Below are 26,379 nucleotides of genomic sequence, written 5' to 3'. Positions count from 1 at the left end.
ATTGAATTGAATTGAATTGATTATTTTCTAAAACCAGAAAAGCCAAGTACAAAATCAAAACTCACCATGGTGTCTGGGCTCCCCTGGGTGATGAAGGAATGTGACTGATTCTTTGGGACCACAACCTTAACCAGCGGCACACTGTCACTGATGCCCTTCATAAAAACACGGTAATACGTTTGGTCAAATTTTAGCTCACAGCATCTGACATGTTAGGAAAGAAACTGCAGTATTTTATTTTATTTGAGCTAATACCTCAACAAAGAAGGACTTGAGGTCACTGAGGTGCTCAAACATGCTGAGAGGACACGAGTCCAACTGAGCTTTCCTTTTCTCCACTTCCTCCTGAGACAGGCGCACTGGATGGGGCTCCTAAACACACACAAACTCAAATATCAGACTGAGAACAGCAGATATTCACTAACAGATGCCAGAGTGAGTCTGCACCTTGAGTAACTGGCAGGGTGTCTGACCAAAGTTGCTGATCATGCCTTCCAGAGCCTTACGCTCCTTTTCATCAGTGATGGCGTCCAAGTCCACCGCCCCTGCAAACCCAGACCATCCTCTTAATACTAATAAATTACTGCACTTATAAACGCAACAGTCACGATGAGATGTGACAGCCTGACGGCTGCTGTGGATTCGTTACCCTCATATGTGCAGTAGTAGAAGACGTTGAGGGCTTCCACCGCTGCAGGGCCCCTCTGTTTGTAACCAAAGATCAGATCAATCCACTCATGGAGGTGGGCTGACACATACTCTGATTCCTGCAACAGAAAAAATGTGATTACAACCCAAACACTCCAAAGCAGATAGTGTCCATCTGCAGTAACAGGTTTTAGTCACAGGTAATCGAGTACTGCATCATTTCTTTCTTATACAAGAAACATATGTTTGATTTTTGCCTGGAACTATTTGACTATTACTGCCTTCCTTCTGCATGCTTTCAAATGACTGATAGTTGTGCTAGATTAAAAATGTTGAGCTTCTAGGTGCATTATCACCATCTGTTTAATCTATATGATCTATTTAAAGCAGCTTTAAGAAGCATCCCGATATGTCAGCTAACTCAACTATTGTCTGGAAACAGTCAGTCTGTGATGCATCCAGACTTGCACTGTGAGAGTCTCTGCTGTGGGAATGATCCCTACGGAGTGACATCACACAGCAGTGGCAGTAAAACTGCATCTCACCAGAGCTTTGCGGTGCTTGTAGATGAAGTCTTCAGGGGACTTAGCCCATTTGGGCAGAACAACATCATTTACTCTTTCCTTGGAGATCTGCAGGCGACCCAGATCAAATCCTGCAAGGACAACGAGAACAAAGCACGAGGATCTAATCATATTTGTGTATGACAGCCACACAGAGCACAAAAAGGAGTACATTTAAACTGGTGGTAGCTGTAATATCTGAAAAGATTTATGCATACATACACCAAAAAGTGAAATCTCACCATTTTGGTTTTCTAAGAACTCTGGGAAGTAGAAGAACTCAGGGATGAGCTCCTTCACGTCGTTGGGGTTGTCCATGAGGGTCTGCCATGTGGCTGGGATGGAGTGGAACTGACGGTCGGCACAGTCGAACCTGGTACAGTCAGGGTGGTACAGATTAAGCTCTGCAGGCTTTCATGCTATGATTAGAGTCTACATGCATACAGATAAATGCACATAAACAAGAGGAAAGAGGATGGGAAAATAAATCGTGTATAATGAGACATTTACCGTCCACTCTGTAGCTGGATGTGCAGCGACGTGAAGGGCTCCACCCTGATCATGTAGTGCATCACACCAGCAGCGTTAGAGTAGTGGGTGCCATAATGGAACCTGTCTATGGTTCCTGTTGGGTCTTCAAAACTTTCATACCTGACGGACACATTTAATGTGTTAGTTAATGCTCTCAATGATCAAGATGCTCGTCAGAACATTTGGATGTTAATTCAGTACGAGAGTGAAACGTACTTTTCTCTAACCGCCTTTGCGTTGCGTTCATTAAGCACAGCGACTGGTTTTGACAGGTCCCTGAATACCCGAGGATCAGAAAGGTCCAGCTCCTCTGAGGTGTAGTCCGCTAGAATCCAGGGAAACTGAACAAACGGCCACAAATGATTCAGTCAGAATGGAAATGAAATGAACCAAGAAAGCAGGCTTATGGGTTTCACAGCTGTACAGTATTGTACTGAGTGATGAACGTACCACTGGGTACTGAGCCAGGTTATTGTACGTCCTGCCGGCAATCGTGTTGAGCTGCATCAAGTAGTCAAAGTTGGAAATCTCTCGGTTCACCCATTTCTGTGACAAAACCAAGACACAAATCCTGTGAGCTCATTCTACTCAGTGTTACCCAAGAACCCTTTGTTCTCTGCAGACAGAGCTTGATGTTCTGTCATGTGAGAACATTCATATTTTTAAATGAAATAATATTTCAATGATTTTTTCCTCAGTGGTAAAAGACACTGTTGGGCTTTGGTCTTTTAGAAGCTGCAGAGTTTGTGTAAGAAGGCTGATACTGTTACTGAGTCCTGACCTGTGTGAGTCCGGAGGCTTTGAGGAGCTCCTGAGGAGAGCGGGTTTCATATAGGTTGAGGGATCGCAGCAGTAACATGCGGCTGTAGACTTTGTTTCTGGCCTGTAATAAAAACACAGTGTTAGTATCCTACTTTTTCCTTTCACTAATTTACTTGCTGCTCATAGAAAATAACACTTGTGTGCCAGCACCTCTTTTTTAAAGTTGAGGAAATAGTTGGTTTGGTCAATTAGGAAGATTTCCAGAGCTGAGCGCCGCAGGTTATAACGTCTAAGGTGGACCTCTCGGATTTGCGACAGAGGCCATTTGAAGTCATGACCCACTCCTTTGGGGGGGAAAATGACACATCAAGCATTAAGTCTGTTCTGTCTTTCTCTCTTTTTGGCCTCCACCTCTCTCTGTGCTCACCTTCCTCCTTCTCCTGGCTGCTATCATAGAAGTAGATGTGCTGTGTGGTGAGTTCCAGGCGGCCGGGAACCACGTCCACTATCGTCACCAACTCACAATCCTCCCACAACACCAGCTTCTCCTTCTGGCCCACCTCATCTGCTTCAACCCTGCAGGAACCAGAGTGGGATGTTGCTTAGAAAGCCTTTCAATAACTCAGCACATCTACACGTGAATACGTTCTGTTGATCGACAGTCATTATTTGGTGACTGACTGGTTGTTGGCAGCAACAGGATCGTCCTCTGGCAGCTCCAGGATGTCATCTTCCAGGTCGCTAACTTTGACTTGCTTCACAGCCTCCAGCAGCAGAGACTCTGGGTTTAAACGCTGCTGATGGACACCTGAGTAAAGCAAGTGAGACGGGTGGAAATTAAAAACTGAGGCGGAAAATTAATATTACGCAGGCCATCAAATGACAAAACTATACTGGGTTAGCTCAGCTCTACAGATTTATGTATGCAATTTGTTTTTGGGGTTCCCATATAACCGTTCATATACTTTGTCTGGGCAAAAATGCAAACTGGAAGGATTTATTATCAGATTAAGCCCTAGAATAACAACATCAGTGTTTTTTTACTCTTAGTTCCACAAATCTGTCAAAACACGTGGTGCTTCAACTAATCCATCATCTCTGAAGAGGAACTACTCAAAGGCAGACAAAGACCAAGATGATATCTGACATTATTCAGAGACGCTGTTTAAGAAGACAACATGGGCCCAGGGGAGGCTGAATAGGAATCTGCTGCCCTGCTCGTGTCCCCAAAAACAGCTGAGAAGTAAACCTCTGATGCTGCAGTGATGTATGTGCACAGCAAAGCTGCAGCTGTGTTGCTCTGGTGGGACTGAGCTGTTAATCCTATGCAAGCACTACACTGGGACAAAGCTAAGGCTCAAAATAGCTTTAAAACACATGGATTTAAAAGATGGCTGCATAAGAGACCTGCTTCTAGAAGGACTCTGACTTGTTTCTCGTATCTGTTTCTGTTAATCTGTTTATCGCAAGTAGGTTGGATGAGTGTGCTCATGATATACTGCACACACACACACACACACACACACACACACACTTCCCCTATCGTTACATCCACCCACTGATGCCTCTGTTGAAGCAGCGCCTGCTGCCAAACAGAGGCTCTAAAGTCAAAAATATTCAAGCCTACATTTCTCTACAGAGACGACTCAAGTTGCAGGAGCTCGTCTAAACAGAGAGAGATATTTCAGAGAGAAAAAGAAATGCTATCTCACCCAGGTTGTCTCTCAGAGCACTGGCCTCTCTGTGAGCATCAAAGTTGTAGTTACGGACCAGCTTCAGCCTCATGCGGGAGTAGTTTTCAGCACTCGATACCCTCCAGTGCATCTCATCCTGGTGCCTGTTAAAAATGTTACATAGGAGACTTTAAATACCTCCAAATCACACTTAAACTTAAAGCAATCTAATTCTATTCTATTTATGCACTTATATTTTTTCCCCCCTCATACCAGTGTCATTTTTTCCATTTCGTCTTTCTAACTAAACTGAGCCTGAAGCTCATACTGAGAGCATTTGTTTTACAGCAACAGGAATCATACTATGGAAGAACAAGAGTTGAAATCAGTACCTGTCAGCCCAGGGCCCTCTCTCACACACGAGACCCCGCCGCGCTGCCTTCCACTGCCTCAGGGTGGCGTTATTCTGGCTGTGCTGCTGCTTCAACATGCTGTTGTAGCGGAGGTTTTCCTGGCGGCCACGGCGTGAGAAAGGCTCCACAAATTGCTCCTGAGAGACAGCAGAATTTAGATTTTTTATTTTTTTTAATTTTTTTTAACAAAGAGGAGCTCTCTGAAGTCATCACCAATTCACGAACATGCCAGCTAACCTGGAAGCGGATCTTGCTCTCTCCTCTCTCCCGCTCTCTCTTATGCAGGCTGACCATGAAGGCCTCGTAGCACTCTTTCCAGTACAGAGCCATGGTCTCGTGGCCCTGACTGAACATCTCGATTTCATACTGCTTCATGTACGGAATAATCTGAAGACAGACAAAAGACGGGCAAAATGAGTAACTGTTTCATTTTTGTCCTGAAGCAACAGCAGACCTATATTCTAATCTCCTACATATTTATCGAGGTAGACACGCCATTCGGGTGAGTTGCAGTAAAGCTTGAAGTCGTCGAAGAAGGAGGGGCTCCCGTTGGTGTCGGGCAGCTGAGGCAAGTGCAGCTCCATGTAGAGGAGGCGGTGGACTTTGGAGAGCAGCGTTCGCAGCAGTGGAACCAGGAAAGAGTACATCTCCTCGGTCTGCTCCTGGATGGAGCGCCGCAGAATTCCCTCCACCTTCCCTAGCAGGTAGCATGCCTCGTCCTGGCTGGAAATCTCCTTGGTCTGCAGGATGCCGTTAAGCTTGGCGGTGGCCATGGCACACACCTGGGACAAAGGTTATTTATTACTGTGTGTGCATGCGATGCGATGCAGTATGACGATGGAGCACTGAACAAAAAAGGTTCACCTCTGGGTCTTCCTGAGCCATGAAGCCCAGGAGCAGTCTCAGTCCAACCTGGGAGAGCTGGAACCACTGGGAGCCAGAGGAGTACCACACCATGAGGCTGTCCATCAACGTCACCGCCTCTTCCAGCACCTTCTCTGTCCACAGTGCTGGGTTGATGAGACCCTCTGCCTGCAGGAAGTCTTGCACCATGTGAAGCAGGCGAACTGCATTCTCGGTGTGCTGCGGTAGCGTAGCAGCTGAAGCCTCTCGGTTGTCGCTCACCGCCCACTCCAACATACGCTCCATCAGACTAGAGGAGAAAGAGAGCGCACGGAGATCATTCAAGACTTCTTAAGCTTCGACGTTTGCCCAGCACTGTTAAAACTCAAATAGAAGGCTGACCTGAGCTTGATTTGGTCAACAGGAAGGAGCAGCTCATTGGCAGTTCCCAGTTTGGTGAGAGCAGAGAAGACCTGACCACGCTCCAGCCACGCTGAATCATCGGAGCCCTCGACGCCTCGCCACATCACACACAGGATGATCTCCAGCAACATGCTGCACAGCTCCTCTTCTGCACGCTAGGGGGCGACATTAGACCAAAGAAAGAGAGCTGTCATTAGATCAGGAGGGTCAAACTCAGGTTTACTAAAGGCCACAGCGGAAATGACAATCACAACATGAGCCAGAGATATATGTGTAGTTTACTGACACGCTAAATGTCTTTAAAGATGAATATCCCCACATGAGCTTCCAGAATTTTCCTTCAGCAAAATGTATTAAAAACACAAAAATACAGTAGATTAGATTATTAAATAAAGTGCATTTTATTCATCTAATGGAGAGTGTAACAGAACGTAATGTGAACAGGAATTAAGCAGCCTTAACGTTGTGCTCCGTACGTAAAAGAGTACTTTTTATTTTACCATTTAATGTTTTCAAGCTTTTCTCCAACCTTCCGACAGCTTCACTATGACCCTCCTTTGATGGCAGATTAATTAGATAGTTTCCAAATTTTATGCTGTTCAGAATAGACTGGACTTCACATAGATATATAAAGTATTTCAGCCATTAATTATATGTAAGGACTACTGGGCAATGAATTCTGGGTAAACTGAGTAGCGGTTTGTGAAACAGGCTTAAGATTAAGCAGCGACTCTTTTTCCATAAACCACTTTGAAAATGTCAAATTAGAGGTTCTAACTGACAGCATCCTGCCGTGGGAAGAGACAGGTTGTCTCTCTCTGCTCTTCCCTGCAGTGAGACACTGAAGTGATGGAAAAAAGCTTATTAGATAAAAGTCAGCGGTGGGCACCCTGAGGTGACAGTGACATTTCCCTCAGTGAGTCGGAAGCTCACGCTGTTTACTAGCATTAACATCAGAATACTGACTACCATATACCATCGGACTGCAGGTTGAGATCAGTTGTTTTGAAAACTTGCAAGTAATAATTGGATTCAATCGAATAATCAGATCCATGACTGATGGAAGGTTTTCATTTACGGTTTGCACTAAGATTCCACCGACTGACATCACTACTGCATGTTTACCTTAGAGACCATCTGTTGGCATTTACGTCATTACTATTCCTCTGCAGGAACAGACGCTTCCTGCACCGTGACTCCAGTTCTTTAATTCTGTTTTAGAGAATTTTAGGAGGAGATTCAAGCAGCCAAACTTTGTGCTGTCACTCTGTACAAAGATGTAGATTTAAAAAGGGATACAGGGGACATGTCCCCCCCAAAAATGTGCGCATTTGTGATTTTTGTGTTTTCTTCACCAGAATGAAGAAAATGCAACAAACAAAATGTACTGGACCAGACTGTGTGGCAAGACCCCCGGTTTAACATCTTCTCTTCCTGTACCTCAATATTTGAATGAATCCTAAAGCCAAGCCAACACTTTTAAAAAAAGACAGAATAGACATAACAACAAATTAAATCTGGGCATATTAAAACTGTTACTCGGGCTGACCATTTGCTCCTTTATTACAATGAATACACACACACACACACACACTGTGCGGTTAACAGTCACTAAAGCCGCTGAACACTAGCCCCTAAAAAGGGAACCATTTTCTCCTGATTTGAGTAATGTTTGCTTAAGATTTTGGAGCTTTAAAATTAAAACACAACATCTCTGAGCCAGTTTAAAAGTCTCTTATGTCTTTAATAGAGGCCAATAGGCCTGATGCTGAATGCAGAGACTGTAGGAATATCAATAAATAGTGAAAAATGGACTAATTGAGGACTTCTTGAAAATAACTATTTTTTTTATTCCTGATTTAGCAGCTTTGCAGGATCTCCAGTTTAATATTCCTTATTGACTTTTTTCTGGGGCTTGTTTTATTTTTTTAAAAAAAATAAGCAAAAGCATAACATGTTCAATTTAAATTAAGTGCAAAGCTGTGTAGAAGATTCGAAGGATCACCTCAACATTGTTGAAAGACTCCCCCAGCGAGATGTTGTCACTAAACAGGAAGCTGTCTTCAGTGAGGGAGGAAGTTGTGTCTCGATCCCCGGAGATCCCTGGGAAAGGCTTCGAGGTTTCCAGTGGTGAGGGTGTGCTGGGCATGCTCCCAGGTGTCTGGCTGCCGCTCTCTCCACCCTCATATGCCTGCAGATGGGACAAATCCAGCATCAAGCCCCCTGATTTTCCCACCACCCAGGGCTTGACGTGGGGCTGCGGCTCAGTGGAGGCAGACGAAGACGGCGTATCCAACAGCGAGATGACATCGCCATTCTCCAGGCTGTCCACAGAGCGGGTATCACTTATGCTGATCCGGTCATCCTCCACCCGGTCCAAGCGCCCGGCGCTGCCTGCCCGTGCCCTCCTCTCCAACGGCAGCTCCAGACGGTTGCTACCGCCGCTGGTCCGGCTCAGCTCCAGGCTGCAGGTGCTGACAGTATCTGAGCTACGCAGCGCCAAGGACCCATCGCCCCTTAGGTACAGCCGCATGAGGGTGTCCTGCCAACACTGCTGCTTTGAGATCTGAGCAGCAGCATCCTGTTGGGACTGAAGCAGCTGGTACACCTAAAGAGGAGGTAGTAGATTCAACTTTGAAGATGACAAAAAACAAAACAAAAATCTTCAAAGGCAAACTGTAAGTTACAGATAGAAAGAACTTGAATTAAGGCTTTTAAACATCACCTCACTGGTATTACCTCACTAAACACTTACCTGACTGCAACTTTATGATAACAATCAGTAGAGTCCAGAGCTATTGAGGAATTCTGTTCCTTTGTGAATTATGACCCCATCACAGTTAAAAAAGGAGGATAACGCAGCAAGCGAGCAAGCGCTTGGGGACAGGGGGAAGGAAGTCTCGGGGTCAAGCCAGAATTAACTCCCCTAAGTGACAAGGGTGTCTGCATTTTGGCCCATCTAGACGGTTATGTTCCTGCTTGGTGCTCCAGAGAACCCAGGTTCTCTAGGGAACATTCAAAAAGCTTTCCTCTGACTGGAAACACACTCACTTTCCAGTTTGAACAACTGTAAAGTTTTTGGCCATGCCATGGTATCTATGATTAATGCGGTACCACTCTGACTGTTAAGGCTAAGAGCATTATGTCTATAACTTCCTTCTGTTCCCTGAAAGAGAGGAATGCGATACAACACCAGGTTCCCCTGCAGCACACTTGGGCTTGGTGAATGGTTCGGGGTAGCCATGATGACAGGCTGTGCAGGCAGGCCCATGCATATGTCAGCACAGGTCACACAGACCGTGATATTGCATACAATATATATTGTATGTCGTTCCTTTCCTTCAGGGAACAGAACATATAGACATAACAGTGTTTTTATTAATGTATTGTCAGTTAAGAAGGTGAGTTGTCTCAAAGCGCTTAAATTTTCAGGTAAAGACCCTACAGTATAACAGAGCGCCCCAACGATCAGATGATTCCGAGAATACAAGCACTTGGTGGCAGTGGGGAGGAAGAACTCCCTTTTAACAGGAAGAAACCTCCAGCAGAACCAGGCTCAGGGAGGCGTAGCCATCTTCTGCAACTGGTCAGAGGGTTAAGGGAAAGAGAAGAGAGAAAAGAGAAGCAAAGAGAGAGCACGAACCAAAAACAAACGAGACAAAACACAAAACTACAAGAGAGAGTAGACAAAAGTTAATAGTGGCATATAAATGCACACTGAAGGCTTTTCAGGGAACTTAAGACAACCTGATAATAAAATGTTTCAATAGTCCAGGCTGGAAGTCACAAATGCATGCACTTAGATTTTGCAGATGAAAGAAGGCAACGCTCGAGATTTGTTTAATGTGTGTACTTGCTATACAGAGATCATATACCATGTTTTATCACTGCCTGTAACAGCAGGGAAACTAAAGAAGTTATAACTGTTTACTCTCAGCTGTTCATATGTTATTGATCTACTAATGTTCAATAATTATTTTAGACTAAATCATTCATCACTGTATTCTCTCTGCTGCTGATGTTTTCACATGGATGTGAGTATAATGCACTGATCTAAATGTGTGGAGGAGGCGAAAATAGTGGCAGTGAGTGCTGGAATTTTCCAGGCTTAAACTGAGGACACGCATTATTATTATCACTTCAATAAATAAAAAGGAAATAACCTATGAAGAGAAACAGAAAAAGGAAACAGAAAATATTGTGCAAAGGATTAGATACTGTGCATTGATTGCAGGAGTCATTTCCTGTGTGCTAATTTGCTAATAAATACGATGAATGGTGTGAGTGCAGCAGGTTTAAGTGCAGGTGTTCCCTCACCCTCTTGCAGACGATGAGTCGCACGCTGGGTCCGGCCCGGTGAGTGAGCTGGACCAAAGCCATCAGGTCCTTGTAGTTTACCACTTGATCTGCAGATTGTAGACACATATGCTTTTACATTGATCCAAGTATATTCAGTATTGGTTGGTTCATTGAAGTGCTAATGTGTTATTTCCCCTCAGTGACCGAAATGTATAGCCTGTACCCCACCAATCTGTCCAAAGTAATCTTTACCTGTCTCCATATAAATGCTTTTTGCCTTTAGCACCAGTGTGTTATCAGCGTAAAAGTATAATCCACAGTGCTTTTGTTTTTAAAGAATAACCAAGTTATGCATTATGCCAATCCTTTATGTTCCTGTATGTGTACTTGTTTTCTTACTAAAGAAAAAAAAAAAAGCACAAATTTTTAAAATGCACTGAAGCAAGCTCTGACCTGTATGGAGGACTTGGTTAAGGAGACAGCGGATCAGGGTGGGAGTGATGTGAAGTTCAGAGAAGAGCAGCGACAGACCAGAGTAACCCGCCTCCCTCAGCCGCAGCCGCTGCTTATTTTTCTCATAGACCCGGTCGCAGCGCAACATTCGCTCAAACAACTGCAAGAAGCGGAAGAGAATCACACAAATCAATGATTCTGAACATTTTTTAAAGTAACTGTGCTGTAACGGATGTAGGATATTCCTCTTCGGTAGTACTGGTGAATTCTCAGAATGTCACATTAACAAGCATGGCGGCTACATGCACAAACAGCATGTACACGCAAAAATGTGCATGAGTGTTTTCCAAGACAAAACAGAGCACAGGATCAGATCAGGAAGGCCAAGGCTAAAGTAAACCTCACAAACCTGGCAGATCACTGACGTCAGTGCTAGCGTGCATCAGCTGATGTCTGACACTGATATTAGTTTATCTTTATATATGATCCATTTCTCACCTTATTATTTAATATAAAACAGCAAATTTCAAAGTTTGCCTTTCTTATCACCATGATGCATTATTTCTATTTAGAAACACCTAACTATATTAAGTTACAATCAACACTGATGACTGTGAATCTATGCTAAGACACTGAGATGGCTTTAATGAGGCTTCTGTCACCTACCTTAAAGACAAGTTCTCGGAGTCGATCTGAGTGTTTGTTATTGAGGAGGAGAGCATAGCAGGAGTCGGCCGCCGCGGGCTCAAAGAGGAGCAGGAAGAGCTGGTCTCTGGCTGGGCTGCTCTGCAGAAGGCTCAGCAACAACTCCAGCAGAGCACACAGCTGCAAAACAAACGACCACAGTTCACCCATCACATCTTCCAGTAAAGACTTTGTACTATACTTTCAATTTTCATATCAACTGCTGGTTTAGATACTTTCAGTTCTGCTTTAAGTGAACCTTTGCTGTTTCACATTGGTAGCAAAGCTATCTGCTATAAACTATACTACAAACCATACCCATACGTACATACCCAACAACACTTTTTAAGCCTGCTTTTAGCTGGGTTTTGATTTTACTGAGGACTATCTTTAGACATACTCTTTAAAAAAATCTAAATGTTCACAGAAAAAAATTAATTAAGTGCGACATAAATAAGAAAGTGAGGGAGCAGATGCCTGGATCATCTGATTATGTTGACCATATGCTCACAGGAGGTGATGTAACCTTCCACATAAAGCTTCTTAAGTTTTCTTAAATGAAGTGGGACTCAAAAATTGGGGGAGAGGAGGAGGTTTGATGAGAACGGTAAATGGAAATCACCAAACTGTTGACAGTAAACAAGTCCAGTGAAAGGGTTATCTGCCGAGAGTCATAAAGGAAAACGGTCAATGTCAGGGTCAGCTAACAGCTGCTGATGGGTAATGCTGACTGAGAGGAAAATGTTTAAAAATAATGCAGAGAGAAAGAGAGAGGCCGGCAGAACAGCTGCCAGGTGGGAAACGAGCGTAGAGCTTCCTGTGCAGGCATCCCTGCACTTTGGTCTCATTGGGAAACACCAAATCCTGCAGTGGAAGCTCCTCTCATTTCACACTGAAATCCTCTAAATGGCACATTGTTGGGATTATCCAGTTTCACAATTTATAGGTCACCTGGCAAGCAGACGCTAATAATAACATGACCTACTCCAAATTTCTTAAGATGCTGACCTGATATATTTCAGTCTTTATGATCCAACAAAACTGCTGACTGGCTCACTGTAAGGCTGAGAAAGGATTAACCTTCTGTTCTTGGTGGATGCAGTACTCCCACAGTGAGGTTTCCATATTTTTGGGGGTGGGGTGGGGTATTGGTTTTTCCTGAGGACAATCCTATTAAGCTGAATGATTTAGTACAGCAAAACAACCAGGCAGAGAAAAAGAAGCAATTTCCTTAAAAATAAAAAATATATATATATTTTGAGATTTCAGAGGAAGCAGTTCCTCTCTGCTTCCTCTGATGTTTCTCAGGTTTATGCTAAAACTGGACCTCAACTATAAAATCCTAAATCTAACCTGATCTTCGTCTCCAATGGCAGCGATGTATCCCAGAATGCTCTGCATCTCCTCCTGCGACATGCCCTTACTAATATAGTACTTGATGAGGCTGCACAGAGATGCGCGGATGGTCCGAACGTCATCCTCGCTCAAGTCACTGTCTTTGTTAGTGTTCTTCCTAAAATATGGAAGAAATGACAATCAGTTCAAAGCCTGGCAAACAGATCCCCACCCACCCCCCACTGGAGTCTTACCCATAATAGAGGCGTATGGTGTCCACCAGAAACTGAACTCCATATTTCTTCCGGAACTGCTTTCTGTTGTCTTTGATGACAGTGGACATGTACTGGATATGACCTGCATTACAAATAAAGAGCACAAGATCTGTCTCATTAAGGAGCATAAACTCTGAAGACCCACTGTTTTACATCTTTAATGCATTTTCATCAGTGTTTAACTTTCACATAAGATCTTATTTCACTGGACACTGCTGATATCATCTGTTGCTATGAGTATCAAATCTCAAACATTTTATGAGACTCAAAATATGAGTTCTGCAGAAGACAAAAAACAACCAAACAAAAATAAACAAACATACACTTTACAATTTCAAATCTAATCTGAAAGGAATATGACTGACAATTCTGTCAGAGCTTCTTTAGTCAAAACAGCCAGACCAATGAAGGCTAAACTACTGAAGATAAAGTGTGAAGCTTGTGTTCCCGATGCAAATATTGAAAGCCAAAAGGCAGACAGCAGCAGTAAGGCTACCTGACAATAATGAAGCAAAAAATATATATATATTTGTGTCTGCCAATACAAGTAAAGTCTGTGCATGGAAAAATGTATTGATTAAGCCAGAAATGGTATGAAATGGAAAGTCTAGGGTTGAGGTGTGTTGCAAAGTAGCTTGCAGAGGCAGCAGCAACTGCATGTAAGTTAAAGTTAAAGTTCCTTAAATAGGAAGAATATGACATGCAATAGCTGAACAATCAGCTAATGTGCCTGGATTGTTAGCTGAGCTTGGCTCTGCTTCCTTGGTCTGGCTCAGAGTTACAGGACATGAACCGCGCATGAATCAAATGTGGAGTAGCTGCGTTTGTGACCCTGGTATTAAATACCTTGTTGTGTAGATGAGAAACTGTAAAATCATGTGTATTGAAACAATTATCAAAGGCACACAAATACAAACGTATAGATCTAACCTATGCGTAGCGGGAAGTCCCCTTTGTTCCAGATGTTGAAATTGAACAGCAGATGAGTGTGAAGCTGCTGCAGCAGAGCTTGATTCTTCTCATATGTCACTTGTTCTATCAGGAGCTGCACAGCAACCAGCACGCTGACGCCAACATGCCCAACTGGCAGCTAAACACACACAAACGTAACTATTAACTCAAACATGTTCAGACACCCATGAAAAATGATGACACGCAGAGGAAACACAGTACAGTTGACTACACGTATGATATGAAAATGCACCTTTTAAGAAACAAAGAGAAGCTTGTTATCAGGTCACTATAAAGCCATGTGACACCCATAACTCAGTACCCATAAACAGATAAGGGAAGAAGTAAGCATATTAGTGGATTATTTGGATACCATTTAAAGGGTGTGGTTACATCGCCTAGAGCAACTGTTACCACATCTAAGACACTTTCATTTTATCTCGGTCTCTGTGGAGGCTTTTATTTTCCATTGGTGTAAATGCTGACTCAGTCTCCTTGCTAAGTAAATAAATAGAGAGGGACTTGCACATGACAAAAGACTGAGGAGGAAAAGGAGGGTTTGGATTGGAAAGCTGAAGATTAAAGAACCAGCACACGAAGGGGCAAACAAAAGGACAAAAACACAGACAAGGAACAAACACAGACGAAGCAACAGACAGGGACAAAAAGGATCTAAGGTGAAATAATTATAAAGAATACGTGGTCCTTTGTATCAGAAATCAAATGATGTCAGCCAGACAGTCTGAATTCCTCAGCTGTAAGCTCTTAGAGTCAAACTAATCCATACTGAATAGGATGAAAAACAAAAGAGGCTCATGGTCACTGGGCACAGCCTAGTTTAATTAATGTACTGCCTGAAATAAAATCTAATGGATGCTTTGCACCAAAAATACTATTAAAACATCCCTCTATACTAAAGGGAATGCTGACAGGATATGCTCAAACCTAACATAAGATGAAATGCATTTACTTTCACTAAAATCAGAAAATTTGACATTCTTTAAAGGGAGGCTATTCTGCTCATTTCAAGCTCCATATGTTTGTTTGTTTGTTTTTATCTTTGGATGTTTTCTTGGACAAGAGATTCTAAATATTCCTTATTTATCTGGACCTTGGTCCAGCCCACCTGATTGGCTGCCCCTCATAAACAGGCTTAAATGCTTAAACTGCAGGTGGGTGGAGCTTCTGTGCTCACTGACAGACATGCGTGCCTGAGATGACCATATTAGGCATATCCTCTCTCTGACATCACACAGAGCCAAGTGTAGAAAAAACAAAACAAAACTGTAAATACAGAAAGTCACAATTTGCAGAATGAACTTGGTTTTATATTTAATTGTAAATATGTATCCACCCAAATTAACCATATGCAAAATCATGCTTAAACCAAGACCTTCTGTAGCAGGGCTCCCAGTGTCCCGATGCCATGTAAGTACAGCAGATTCTCCTGGTTGATTGGGTGTCTCTGCAGAAAATGCTTCAGCACCAACAGGAATGTGGCTACCAGATTCTTCTCCAGGCGGGCCTCTGAGGTAGAAAATGTATCTCAGTTTTCCTTATTCTGCCCATTAACACAACTGTTTGTTTCATGACAAGGATTTGACAGTTGTATCAGAACAGACCTGAAGACCTGTTAGATGGGAGAATGACCCAATCGCCATCGGCTGGTGTGGTCACATCTGGGGTGATGAAATCAGATCCAGCTGTGGGATCATTCATCTGCTGATCAGGAGTCACGAAAGCCAACTGCTCCAGGATTGGGAAGAGAATTGGCAGGCCACCCACACAGTTGATCATGTCCTGCCAAAGATCAATATTATAGAGCTTAGTAGGGGGACGTGTGGTGCTCAGAATTGAAAAAGAAAGCTGAAAATTCAGCACCACTAAAGATGGTGGTTGTCCAACCCCTGCCTTTCCCCTAATGGTCAATATAAAAACTACAGATTTAAGGTACTTTACTTTTCATACCTAAAAGCTTTTTTTGTTCTCTAAAACAGCGGTCCCCAACCCCCGGGCCTCGGACCAGTACCGGTCCGTGAGTCGTTTGGTACCGGGCCATGAGAGTTGAGGCTCAGGTGTGAAATGTATGGTTTTCAGGGTTTTTATCGGTTTTCAGCGTTATTTTGTTATCGTTTTTATCGTTAACACTATCGTTATAAAAACTATCGTTTTTATCGTGTTTTCACGTGTGTTATGAATAAATCTTTTTTTCGGTACCGGTACTAGTTTTATTTTATTGTATTTATCCGCGACACCTTAAAGGCCGGTCCGTGAAAATATTGTCGGGCATAAACCGGTCCGTGGCGCAAAAAAGGTTGGAGACCGCTGCTCTAGAACACAGATTTGGATGAATAAATTTATTCAAGTGCTCTGTTGGGATATGTCAGAGACTGATGTCAGCATTGTGGACTGAGCCAAAGGCATAATATCCTCAGGAAAGTCTGTGGACAAAAGCTTTTTAAAACATTATTTTGGGACAAACTTACCAAACATTCTATATGATTTGACCAGTTTTCACACACAAACTCCAGAACGTGTAAGGAGAATCATTTCAGGCACTGTCCAAAGTTACCCTCCCACAGGCAGCACATCAAACACAGTGGCATTTAGGTAGAACTCTTCTAGTTTCACCAACCAATCACAGCACTTTAAAGACCAAGCCACATTTTACATTGATTTTTTTAATAAACGTTAAGCATCAATGGCCTTGATTTCATTCTAAAAATAGCTGCTGAGAGGGAAGATGTGCTTCTAGAAGGACCTTCAGTCCATATTAAAATAGTGTGTATATTACATCCATGCAGTACAAGCACAAATACTCCACTGGCCATAAAACATTTCCATGAAAGCACGAGTTGCAGTTTCCGCCCACCTTGATATCCCAGTTAACAACTTTGTTCCCTGTCAGGCGTCCGTGGAGCATGTTTGGAGACAGGTCCAGGCAGATGGGGTTTCTGCAGGCCTGTTAACAAAAGGACTTTGTTTAGTTAGCAGGTAAAGTTTCAGCTAAACACAAACAAAAGGAGGTGATGTAACCCTGGAGAATCCCATCTGCTGCTACACACAGCTAGCTGATTCTAAGAAGGCGTGGCTGAGACAGTAATCACAGTAAGCACCTTGGGTGAGTAGTGCAGCAACAATTTGGCTGAAAGGTCCCCAAGCTCTGATTCTTGGGCTTTAAATGGAGAGATGCAGTTTGGACCTGTGCAGAAAAAACCTTAAGTTATAAAACTGATTCAAACCATTCTTGTTCAATTCTTTTTTCTTTACATTTATTTTTAATTTTGCACCTCTTCCATAATTTCGCATCACTTACCAGCACTACAGATGGCTTTTATGTGGTTCTGCTGCAGTGGTTCATGAAACACCATGACACTTCCTAGCTGGCCCTGCAGGGACGTGGGGCTTCCCCACTCGCTATCCTGAGTGCCCGCTGAGATTAGCTTAGTCACAGACTCAGGCTTCCCTCCCAGGAGGCCTCCCCAGGTGTGAGGGGACAGGATGCCGCCCAGTGACGAGCGAGTGGTAGGGGTGGTGGCCGAAGAGAAGGGAGGGTCTGGGATCTGGGAGGGTGGAGGAGTGGTGGTGCGCTGGCCTGCTGAGCCGATGCAACAGGAGGTGAACGGCTGCAGGAAGAGTAAAGCAGAAGAATGTGGGAAACAAAGAAAGAATATAAGACAGCAAAAATATTTTAGAAACTGTAAAATTTAGGTGTTATGACAGATAAGCTGATTGGTTCAGGTCTCACCTCTGTCATGGTCGGGTACTTGAGGGGGGCAGAAAGTTTCTGTTGTCCGTCCACATAAATGTAGACTAGACTCTGTCCAAATGGCCTCTTTCCAGGCACATGCACCACACCGATGCTGTGCTGTGGACAGAAATTCAAACACCTCCGTTAGGCGTCAACTTCCTAAACTACAACTCCACAAGAGGTCCAAATGAAGTATTCATCTAAATAAATACTCTACACATATCATCTTTGTGTAGCTGGATTTATTAACTCAAGGAACAGTCAAGGGTGTTACACATCTTTCTGATTCATCTCTGATAAATACTGATGTATTCATGTGCTCTGGAGACGCATTTTTCAGTGGTACTACCCTTTCAGCAAAGAAATGACATCATTAAATCTGACTCACCCAGAGAGAGTCACAGAAGCAGTAATCAGGCAGCATGACTGTGACATACTCCTTCTTTGTGCAAACAGCCACAACCAGCACACCTGCTGAGCTAATAAAGGCCTCAAAACCCGTTCCTCCTGGAGTAAAAAAGCTGTAGAGAATCAAAGAAAAATATTTGAAACATTTTGAGTGTTTAACATGCATAGAGTCATTCTAACTACCAGAAATCTCGAAGCACAGGTCGAGGGGGCGGTGTGGCAGCAATTTTTCACACCAGTCTATTAATTAATGAAAGACCAAGACAGACTTTTAATTCATTTGAAAGCCTGATGCTTAGCATTGTCCACCCCAGCTGTGAAACTCAGAAACCAGTCTTACTTGTTATCATCTATCGTCCACCTGGGCCTTACACAGAGTTTCTGTCTGATTTCTCAGACTTTATATCTAATTTAGTTCTGAGCTCAGATAAAATAATTATTGTGGGTGATTTTAACATCCATGTAGATGCTAAAAATGACAGCCTCAACATGGCATTTAATCTGTTGTTAGACTCAATTGGTTTCTCTCAAAATGTAAAAGAACCCACCCACCACTTTAATCACACTCTAGATCTTGTTTTAAAATATGGCATAGAAACTGAACATTTAACAGTGTTTCCTGAAAACCCTCTCCTGTCTGATCATTTCTTGATAACATTTACATTTACAATAATTGATTACGCAGCAGTGGAGAGTAGACTTTATCAAAGTAGATGTCTTTCTGAAAGCGCTGTAACTAAGTTTAAGAATATAATCCAGCCACTGTTATCATCGTCAATGCCCTGTACCAACACAGAGCAGAGCAGCTATCTGAATGCTACCCCAACAGAGGTCGATTATCTTGTTAATAATTTCACCTCCTCACTACGTACGACTCTGGATACTGTAGCTCCAGTGAAAACTAAGGTCTCTAATCAGAAGTACCTGACCCCGTGGTATAATTCTCAAACACGTACCCTAAAGCAGATGACTCGTAATCTGGAGAGGAAATGGCGTGTCACAAATTTAGAGGATCATCATTTAGCCTGGAGAAATAGTTTGTTGCTTTATAAGAAAGCCCTCCGCAAAGCCAGAACAGCTTACTACTCATCACTGATTGAAGAAAATAAGAACAACCCCAGGTTTCTCTTCAGCACTGTAGCCAGGCTGACAAAAAGTCAGAGCTCTGTTGAGCCAACCATCCCTTTAACGTTAACTAGTGATGACTTCATGAACTTCTTCACAAATAAAATTTTTATCATTAGAGAAAAAATTACCAATAATCATCCCACAGATGTAATATTATCTACAGCTACTCTTAGTTCCATTGATGTTAAGTTAGACTCTTTTTTTCCCAATCGATCTTTCTGAGTTAACTTCAATAATTACTTCCTCCAAACCATCAACGTGTCTTTTAGACCCCATTCCTACAAAACTGCTCAAAGAAGTCCTGCCGTTGATTAATTCTTCGATCTTATATATGATCAACCTATCTCTAATAATCGGCTATGTACCACAGGCCTTCAAGGTGGCTGCAGTTAAACCTTTACTCAAAAAGCCATCTCTAGACCCAGCAGTCTTAGCTAATTATAGGCCAATCTCCAACCTTCCTTTCATATCAAAAATCCTTGAAAGAGTAGTTGTCAAACAGCTAACAGATCATCTGCAGAGGAATGGTTTATTTGAAGAGTTTCAGTCAGGTTTCAGAGTTCATCACAGCACAGAAACAGCTTTATTGAAGGATACAAATGATCTTCTTATGGCCTCTGACAGTGGACTCATCTCTGTGCTTGTCCTTCTTGACCTTAGTGCAGCATTCGATACTGTTGACCATAATATTCTATTAGAGCGATTAGAACATGCTGTAGGTATTACAGGTATTGCACTGCAGTGGTTTGTATCATATCTATCTAATAGACTCCAATTTGTGCATGTAAATGGAGAGTCCTCTTCACACACTGAGGTTAATTATGGAGTTCCACAGGGTTCGGTGCTAGGACCAATTCTGTTTACATTATACATGCTTCCCCTAGGCAGCATCATTAGAAGACATAGCATACATTTTCACTGCTATGCAGATGACACCCAGCTCTATCTGTCCATGAAGCCAGATAACACACACCAATTAGTTAAACTGCAGGAATGTCTTAAAGACATAAAGACTTGGATGGCCACTAACTTTCTGCTTCTTAACTCAGATAAAACTGAGGTCATTGTACTTGGTGCTGAAAAGCTTAGAAATATGGTATCTAACCAGATTCTTACTCTGGATGGCATTACCTTGGCCTCCAGTAACACTGTGAGGAACCTTGGAGTCATTTTTGACCAGGATATGTCCTTCAACGCACATATTAAACAAATATGTAAGACTGCGTTCTTCCATTTGCGCAACATCTCTAAAATTAGAAATATCCTGTCTCAGAGTGACGCTGAAAAACTAGTTCATGCATTTATTACTTCCAGGCTGGACTACTGCAATTCATTATTATCAGGATGTCCAAAAAACTCACTGAAAAGCCTTCAGTTAATCCAAAATGCTGCAGCAAGAGTACTGACAGGGACTAGAAAGAGAGAGCATATTTCTCCTGTTTTGGCTTCCCTTCATTGGCTTCCTGTTAAATCCAGAATTGAATTCAAAATCCTGCTCCTCACATACAAGGTCTTAAATAATCAGGCCCCATCTTATCTTAATGACCTTGTAGTACCATATCACCCTATTAGAGCACTTCGCTCTCGCTCTGCAGGCCTACTTGTTGTTCCTAGAGTATTTAAAAGTAGAATGGGAGGGAGAGCCTTCAGTTTTCAGGCCCCTCTTCTGTGGAACCAGCTTCCAGTTTGGATTCAGGAGACAGACACTATCTCTACTTTTAAGATTAGGCTTAAAACTTTCCTTTTTGCTAAAGTATATAGTTAGGGCTGGACCAGGTGACCCTGAATCCTCCCTTAGTTATGCTGCAATAGATGTAGGCTGCCGGGGGATTCCCATGATGCATTGAGTTTTTCCTTTCCAGTCACCTTTCTCACTCACTATGTATTAACAGACCTCTCTGTATTGAATCGTATCTGTTATTAATCTCTGTCTCTCTTCCACAGCATGTCTTTATCCTGTCTTCCTTCTCTCACCCCAACCGGTCGCAGCAGATGGCCGCCCCTCCCTGAGCCTGGTTCTGCCGGAGGTTTCTTCCTGTTAAAAGGGAGTTTTTCCTTCCCACTGTCGCCAAAGTGCTTGCTCATAGGGGGTCATATGATTGTTGGGCTTTTCTCTGTATCTATGAAGCGCCTTGAGGCGACATTTGTTGTGATTTGGCGCTATATAAATAAAATTGAATTGAATTGAATTGAATTGAATAGCTTTTTACTGAAATTGTTGCTATAGGTTACACTGAGGGGCCAAATAAATCCAACCACGGACTACTTCAGGTATGAAGGGACTGAATTCCCTTTTTTCCTGGTAAAAACAGCGTTTCCCTTCTCAATGCAGCTTTGTTTATTTTAACTATGTAATGCAGAATAATCCAATATGCTTTGAAAGATTGAGTGCTAATTATAGAATTACAGATAAGTTTTTACCAGATTACTGCCTACCATTGTCAAAAGCATTTGATTTACAAAGGTTAACATTATATGTAAAATTTAAGATTATAAACATCCTTCAACACTGATTTAAATATAGAATGTGTTCCCAGTCATTCCTGCCTATAGTTATGTCTTTTCTTCTCACCTGTACAGCTGTTTTCTCTTGTCTTTGCTGGATGGGCCCAGCTGGTCCTGGTCCAGCGACAACCAGGCAAGGAAGCTAAAGGCAGACCCTGGCCAGCGGTGCACTGTTGGAACTACGATGCCTGCCATGCTGGGCGACAGGTCAAAGTACTGCATGGCACTTTCCAAACCTTGCTTGCGCACCATGGCGAGGAGGGCTTTCAGGGCAGGACCTACGTATGGATGTGCTTGGCTGGACTCTGGAAGCCGAAGGAGACGCAAGAACTCCAACAGTTCCCTGGCACTCAAAGACTGGCACCCAAGTGAGCCCACTAGCCCCAAAAGGCTTTCAGCACAAGCTCTGTGTAGTCGCTCGTGGCGCTCCAGGGCAGCTAGTGCGCGCATGACCATGGCAGCGTTGACACAGGTAGCACGGGTCTGGCGGTTGAGGCAACTAAGGCGGCGAAGCCAATCGGCTGTGAAGAGCTGCAGTTCTGAGGAGTCCAGCTCTGGGAGCCACTGGACCAGGAGCAGCAATGGTTCCACATTACTGATGCCCAGGAGGCCCACTGAGGTGTGCTCACCCTCCACTGCCTGGATACACACACACAGACAGAACTCTAGTCACCAACCATTAACGATTTAGGAAATAAACACTTTGGATTATTCACACAACTATAGAAATTTGAAAGTCAGACAATAAAAGTCTTCATTCTTTGTCTCACCATATTCATCAGCTCTTTGAGGAGGTGTCGAGATGGCTGCCCGAGGGAGATAAGTACTTCGTACAAGTGATTGTACCCGATCCTCTCCTTAAAAACCTCCTGTACAAATCAAGAGAGCCACAAGGAATTTTGTAACAATTTGACTCCAACTAAACGTCTTTGTAATGTTTCAGAAACGTTTCAGGACGTTACAAGTTTTATTCACTTGGCATTAAATGAAAGTCTCTTTAATGAAACAATATCAATTGTTCTATCATTTGTGTGGCATAGAACAAGCACACCGACAAAGATCTAAGTGTCTCCAGTCACTCAGTCTTCTGACCCTCCTGACTCCGCTGATAGCCAAATGGTTGTGTAGCAGGCTCTCATATACAAGGTGTGCTACTTAAGCTCTTTTAGCCCACAGTCGCTAGCAATCTCTAAAAATATAAAATTGCAAAATTAAAAGTAACAGACTACCAATAGTTTTACCTTTGCAGCTGGCGATTTGTGCATCACTGTTGTTAGGGCTTTGATGGTTGCTACGGCAAGGGAGTCCAACCGCCCTTGAAACACCTGAAAGAAAAAAAAACTAGTCTGTCCCCTGTTGCTAAAAAGTTGTTCTAGGAAAAGTTGGTACTGACAGATGATTGCAACACTGAAGACCAACTTCTTTCAGGGCCTAAAAACAACATGCATCACTATAAAAAAAAAGATAAGAAGTAAACTTTAGTCGATGCCTTGGAGTCTGATTCATTTTGTTTGTGTGAAAAGTGAGTAAAAATCACTGATGATGGTTAGAACCCTGCAGTAGGAGCTGGCATCAAGGCTTGTACTGCAGATGTTATAGTGAAGGTAAGACTTGTTCTTCTGCTCCAGGTAAAAACAATCCTTTTAATAGCATCGGGACATCAAGGTTTAGTTTAAAACAAAAAGAAACACCCACTTCCACACAGACAGTCAACCACAAAGAAGTACCTCACTGTTTTTTCTTTCCACAGTGGCACACACATTTAAAACAAAGCATGCAACCCATAAAACACAAGCCAAACCATGACACATTTAACACAGATCCATCTCCATCCAGCTTTGTCCTGCTCATGCCCGACACATTCTGGGTCACTAAACCCATTATTTGATTGACATGAGAATGCTCTGCAGAGTCTCAGACCAGCTGGAGAGGGACTGTGGCAAAAACAAAACACTCAGATCATCGTCACAGAGTCCAGATTACCTCAAACCACTGAACTCTGTGAGAACACACACCAGGCCATTGTGATAGCATTCCAGTGGAGCCCTTAGTATACCAAAGAAAACCAGGACAATGCATGAGAAGGTGGGAATAGGACTGAAGAGGTGCTCAGGGGAGGGAGGAAATTGCTTTAACACACGAGGCATCGAAGTCACTCCACAGCAAGGCCACAAAAATCACATTGTTGAGTGGTTGTTTATCACCTTAGCTCAGTTGCAGTTGAAGGACCAGGAAATATTAAAACTTAGTGAACTTAGTAAAGTTTTACTTTTCACTGTTCAGCTGGTATTTGCTGACTCACTAAAGTAGACCAAATCTTTCATCTCTGTAGGGGAGATAGGTTAACTTACCTGCTGCTACATGTTATTTTCTGTTCATGCTGGAAGCTTTATTGTTTGGCGAGACATCTTTTTGGTGCATTATCAGCACTTCACAAATTACAGATCCTGATCTAGCCTAACATTTATGAACCTTCCAAATTAATTATGGGAATGATCAATGGGAATGTACCTTTATATCTGTGTAAAAAAGATTCTGTAGGCAAGAGAAAAGATTTTAGGTACCAGAAGCATTTAGGTTTGGGATTGTAGTCTGCTTGTGGTTTTAGTTCTATTGACCAATCACATTTGAGCAGGATCTGGTTTGCTGGTGAACAGTCCCTGTGCAGAGCAAAGGTAGGAATACATTTTCTGAATCTATGATCTATCGCCTGATGATGCATTAGCTGCATTTGCAGTCACAAAGAATGATCAGCACCCTGACAGCAAGAGGATTCTCTGTTAATCATCTTTTGGTTGCTCCCTTTAGGGTTCGCCACAGTGAATCATCTGCCTCCATCTCACACTGTCCCCAGCATCCTCTCATCATACTCTGGCACCAAATAATATCTTTTCTCTAGATCCACAAATACACAGTGGACCTCTTTTTGACGTCCTGTATCAACCCTCTAAAACATCGTATATGTAGTGCTCTCTCGGCATGAAGCCACACTGCTGCTTGCTGATCGTCACCTCTGCTCTTAACCTAATTTCAACAACTGTTTCCCATTGTTTGACTTATCAGCTTTATCCCTCTGTGGTTACTACATCACCCGTCATCACCCTTGTTCTTAAAAACTGCTGCCGGTACACGTTTTCTCCATTCCTTAAACCTTGTCTGACTGAAAGTGTTAAAAAGTCTCCTGGACATCTCTATACCTCCACAGCTTCATCCTTGACACAGCTGTCCTCACTTCCTCCTTGCCAATCCTCTGTACCTTCTGATTCACTAACTCACCTCCATCAGTCCTCCTCATTCTCATTTTTTTTATTCATCTGCCTGTTAAAGTACTCCTTCCATCTTCTCAACATACTCTCCATCTCTATCTTAAATCACCCTAACCTGCTGCACATCCTTTCTAGTTCAATCTCTCTGCCCAACCAATTGATACAAGTCTTTTTCTCCTTCCTAAGTGTCCCGCCTCAGCACTACTTACTTCATCTCCCTTACTATCCCACTTTTTCTGTGCTAACATCTACCTTTCTTAAACTTTGCACCACAAAGTCTCCTTGTCCTCTTTCGTCTGTCATGTTGGCTTCAGCCAACAACAGCAAAGTTTCCAATGGCACTTTATTGGCAACCAGACCATGACCAGTCTGGTATGGAAATCTCATTCCTGATGATCTGCATGTTTGATCTGGCAAAGACTTTATGGCAGATCATTCATGACACAACCCCCCCCCCCCCCCCCCCCTTTTATTCGGGCTTGGGACTAGCAGTAGGAAAACATCGGCGTGTTCTCTATTGTGCTATTAATTCACAATCCAAGTAAAATAGTAATAATAGTAGTAGTAATATAATAATAATAATAATAATAATAACAAAGAAAGGTAAGGCAGTATGAGGGTCTTGCTGTGGAGCGGCCTCATGACTCTGGTGAGATAAAGTGGAGGGATTTGGCAGCAGTAGCAGATGAGAATAAGGGCAGATGAATGATGTGGAGGGGGTGAGATAATGTGGGGCTTTTCTCGGCGGTACCTGAGTGTCCCTCTCGCCTGTCAGTAACCTGTTGTTGGTTATATCTTTCTGGTCCTTGTCTGCCGCCGTGCACCTAGCATTAACCAGCTGATAGACACAACAGGCAACATGTCAACATAGCATGTGGGGAGGCTGATAGAAAGAGACAAGGGAGAGACAGAGGACAGTGCAGGGGAGGAGGAAAGATGTTATAAGTGGAGGAGAGGGTGCTAGGTTAATAGCAATGTCACCGTGTGGACGCGTTGTTTGGTGATCCAGCTGCGCTGTGCAGAGGTAAACATGCAAGGAGGGCAAAATGCTTTTTCTCACACTGAAAGTGAGATACTAAACATGACAAACAGGATTGATGAGACCTGGACAAAACCGTATTCAACTTCAAATGTGTCACCTGCAGAAGACTGATCAGAGATGTAATAATAAAACCGATTTCTAAGATGTGAACTTCAACTCCATATTAAAAAAAATAAAAATTTTTCCATCAACTCATATGCTACTCAAGTGAATCAATAATCTGAAAAATAATTACACATTAAAGTGATTCCATGATGATACCATAATAGTGCAACTGTGGGGCCCAGTTATGGGTGTAGTATTCAGAGGAAAAAGTCACATATTTACAAGTAAAATCCTGAATGATATCTGAGATGCAGGACAGTTTGCTGATGCTCGTCATGTATCTGAATTGTACAACTTAATCAAATAACTTTGGAACAAATT

At 42.8% G+C, this 26,379-nt stretch overlaps 1 protein-coding gene across 4 annotated transcripts in view; it reads right to left on the bottom strand.

The window, feature by feature from the left end:
* The window catches only part of nbeal1 (neurobeachin-like 1), a 57,896-nt gene that overhangs the window by 6,516 nt on the left and 25,001 nt on the right, over window positions 1-26,379 (bottom strand). For 2 of the 4 annotated variants that reach the window (XM_085152413.1, XM_085152412.1), the window contains exons 11-47: window positions 25,663-25,749; window positions 22,887-22,970; window positions 22,416-22,514; window positions 21,713-22,284; window positions 17,993-18,125; window positions 17,602-17,721; window positions 17,170-17,479; window positions 16,970-17,055; window positions 16,726-16,815; window positions 15,476-15,653; window positions 15,247-15,380; window positions 13,833-13,992; window positions 12,882-12,984; window positions 12,646-12,805; window positions 11,275-11,433; window positions 10,609-10,768; window positions 10,174-10,262; window positions 7,862-8,464; window positions 5,836-6,011; window positions 5,455-5,743; window positions 5,064-5,372; window positions 4,828-4,977; window positions 4,570-4,727; window positions 4,217-4,341; window positions 3,186-3,312; window positions 2,932-3,080; window positions 2,715-2,848; window positions 2,524-2,625; window positions 2,193-2,288; window positions 1,959-2,083; window positions 1,722-1,862; window positions 1,454-1,584; window positions 1,194-1,303; window positions 650-767; window positions 448-545; window positions 256-372; window positions 66-155 (exon numbers count right to left, since the gene is read on the bottom strand). In XM_085152413.1, coding sequence (XP_085008539.1) covers window positions 66-155; window positions 256-372; window positions 448-545; window positions 650-767; window positions 1,194-1,303; window positions 1,454-1,584; window positions 1,722-1,862; window positions 1,959-2,083; window positions 2,193-2,288; window positions 2,524-2,625; window positions 2,715-2,848; window positions 2,932-3,080; window positions 3,186-3,312; window positions 4,217-4,341; window positions 4,570-4,727; window positions 4,828-4,977; window positions 5,064-5,372; window positions 5,455-5,743; window positions 5,836-6,011; window positions 7,862-8,464; window positions 10,174-10,262; window positions 10,609-10,768; window positions 11,275-11,433; window positions 12,646-12,805; window positions 12,882-12,984; window positions 13,833-13,992; window positions 15,247-15,380; window positions 15,476-15,653; window positions 16,726-16,815; window positions 16,970-17,055; window positions 17,170-17,479; window positions 17,602-17,721; window positions 17,993-18,125; window positions 21,713-22,284; window positions 22,416-22,514; window positions 22,887-22,970; window positions 25,663-25,749 — 6,072 coding nt within the window. The remainder of the gene's footprint in view (window positions 1-65; window positions 156-255; window positions 373-447; window positions 546-649; window positions 768-1,193; window positions 1,304-1,453; window positions 1,585-1,721; window positions 1,863-1,958; window positions 2,084-2,192; window positions 2,289-2,523; window positions 2,626-2,714; window positions 2,849-2,931; window positions 3,081-3,185; window positions 3,313-4,216; window positions 4,342-4,569; window positions 4,728-4,827; window positions 4,978-5,063; window positions 5,373-5,454; window positions 5,744-5,835; window positions 6,012-7,861; window positions 8,465-10,173; window positions 10,263-10,608; window positions 10,769-11,274; window positions 11,434-12,645; window positions 12,806-12,881; window positions 12,985-13,832; window positions 13,993-15,246; window positions 15,381-15,475; window positions 15,654-16,725; window positions 16,816-16,969; window positions 17,056-17,169; window positions 17,480-17,601; window positions 17,722-17,992; window positions 18,126-21,712; window positions 22,285-22,415; window positions 22,515-22,886; window positions 22,971-25,662; window positions 25,750-26,379) is intronic. The other 2 variants (XM_085152416.1, XM_085152415.1) reach the window with 1 other exon arrangement.

Source organism: Neolamprologus multifasciatus, chromosome 23, assembly GCF_963576455.1.
Source record: "Neolamprologus multifasciatus chromosome 23, fNeoMul1.2, whole genome shotgun sequence".
In the NCBI taxonomy this organism is placed as follows: domain Eukaryota; kingdom Metazoa; phylum Chordata; class Actinopteri; order Cichliformes; family Cichlidae; genus Neolamprologus; species Neolamprologus multifasciatus.
The sequence above is the reverse complement of the archived record's forward strand: the minus strand, read 5'-3'. Positions and strand labels throughout refer to the sequence as shown.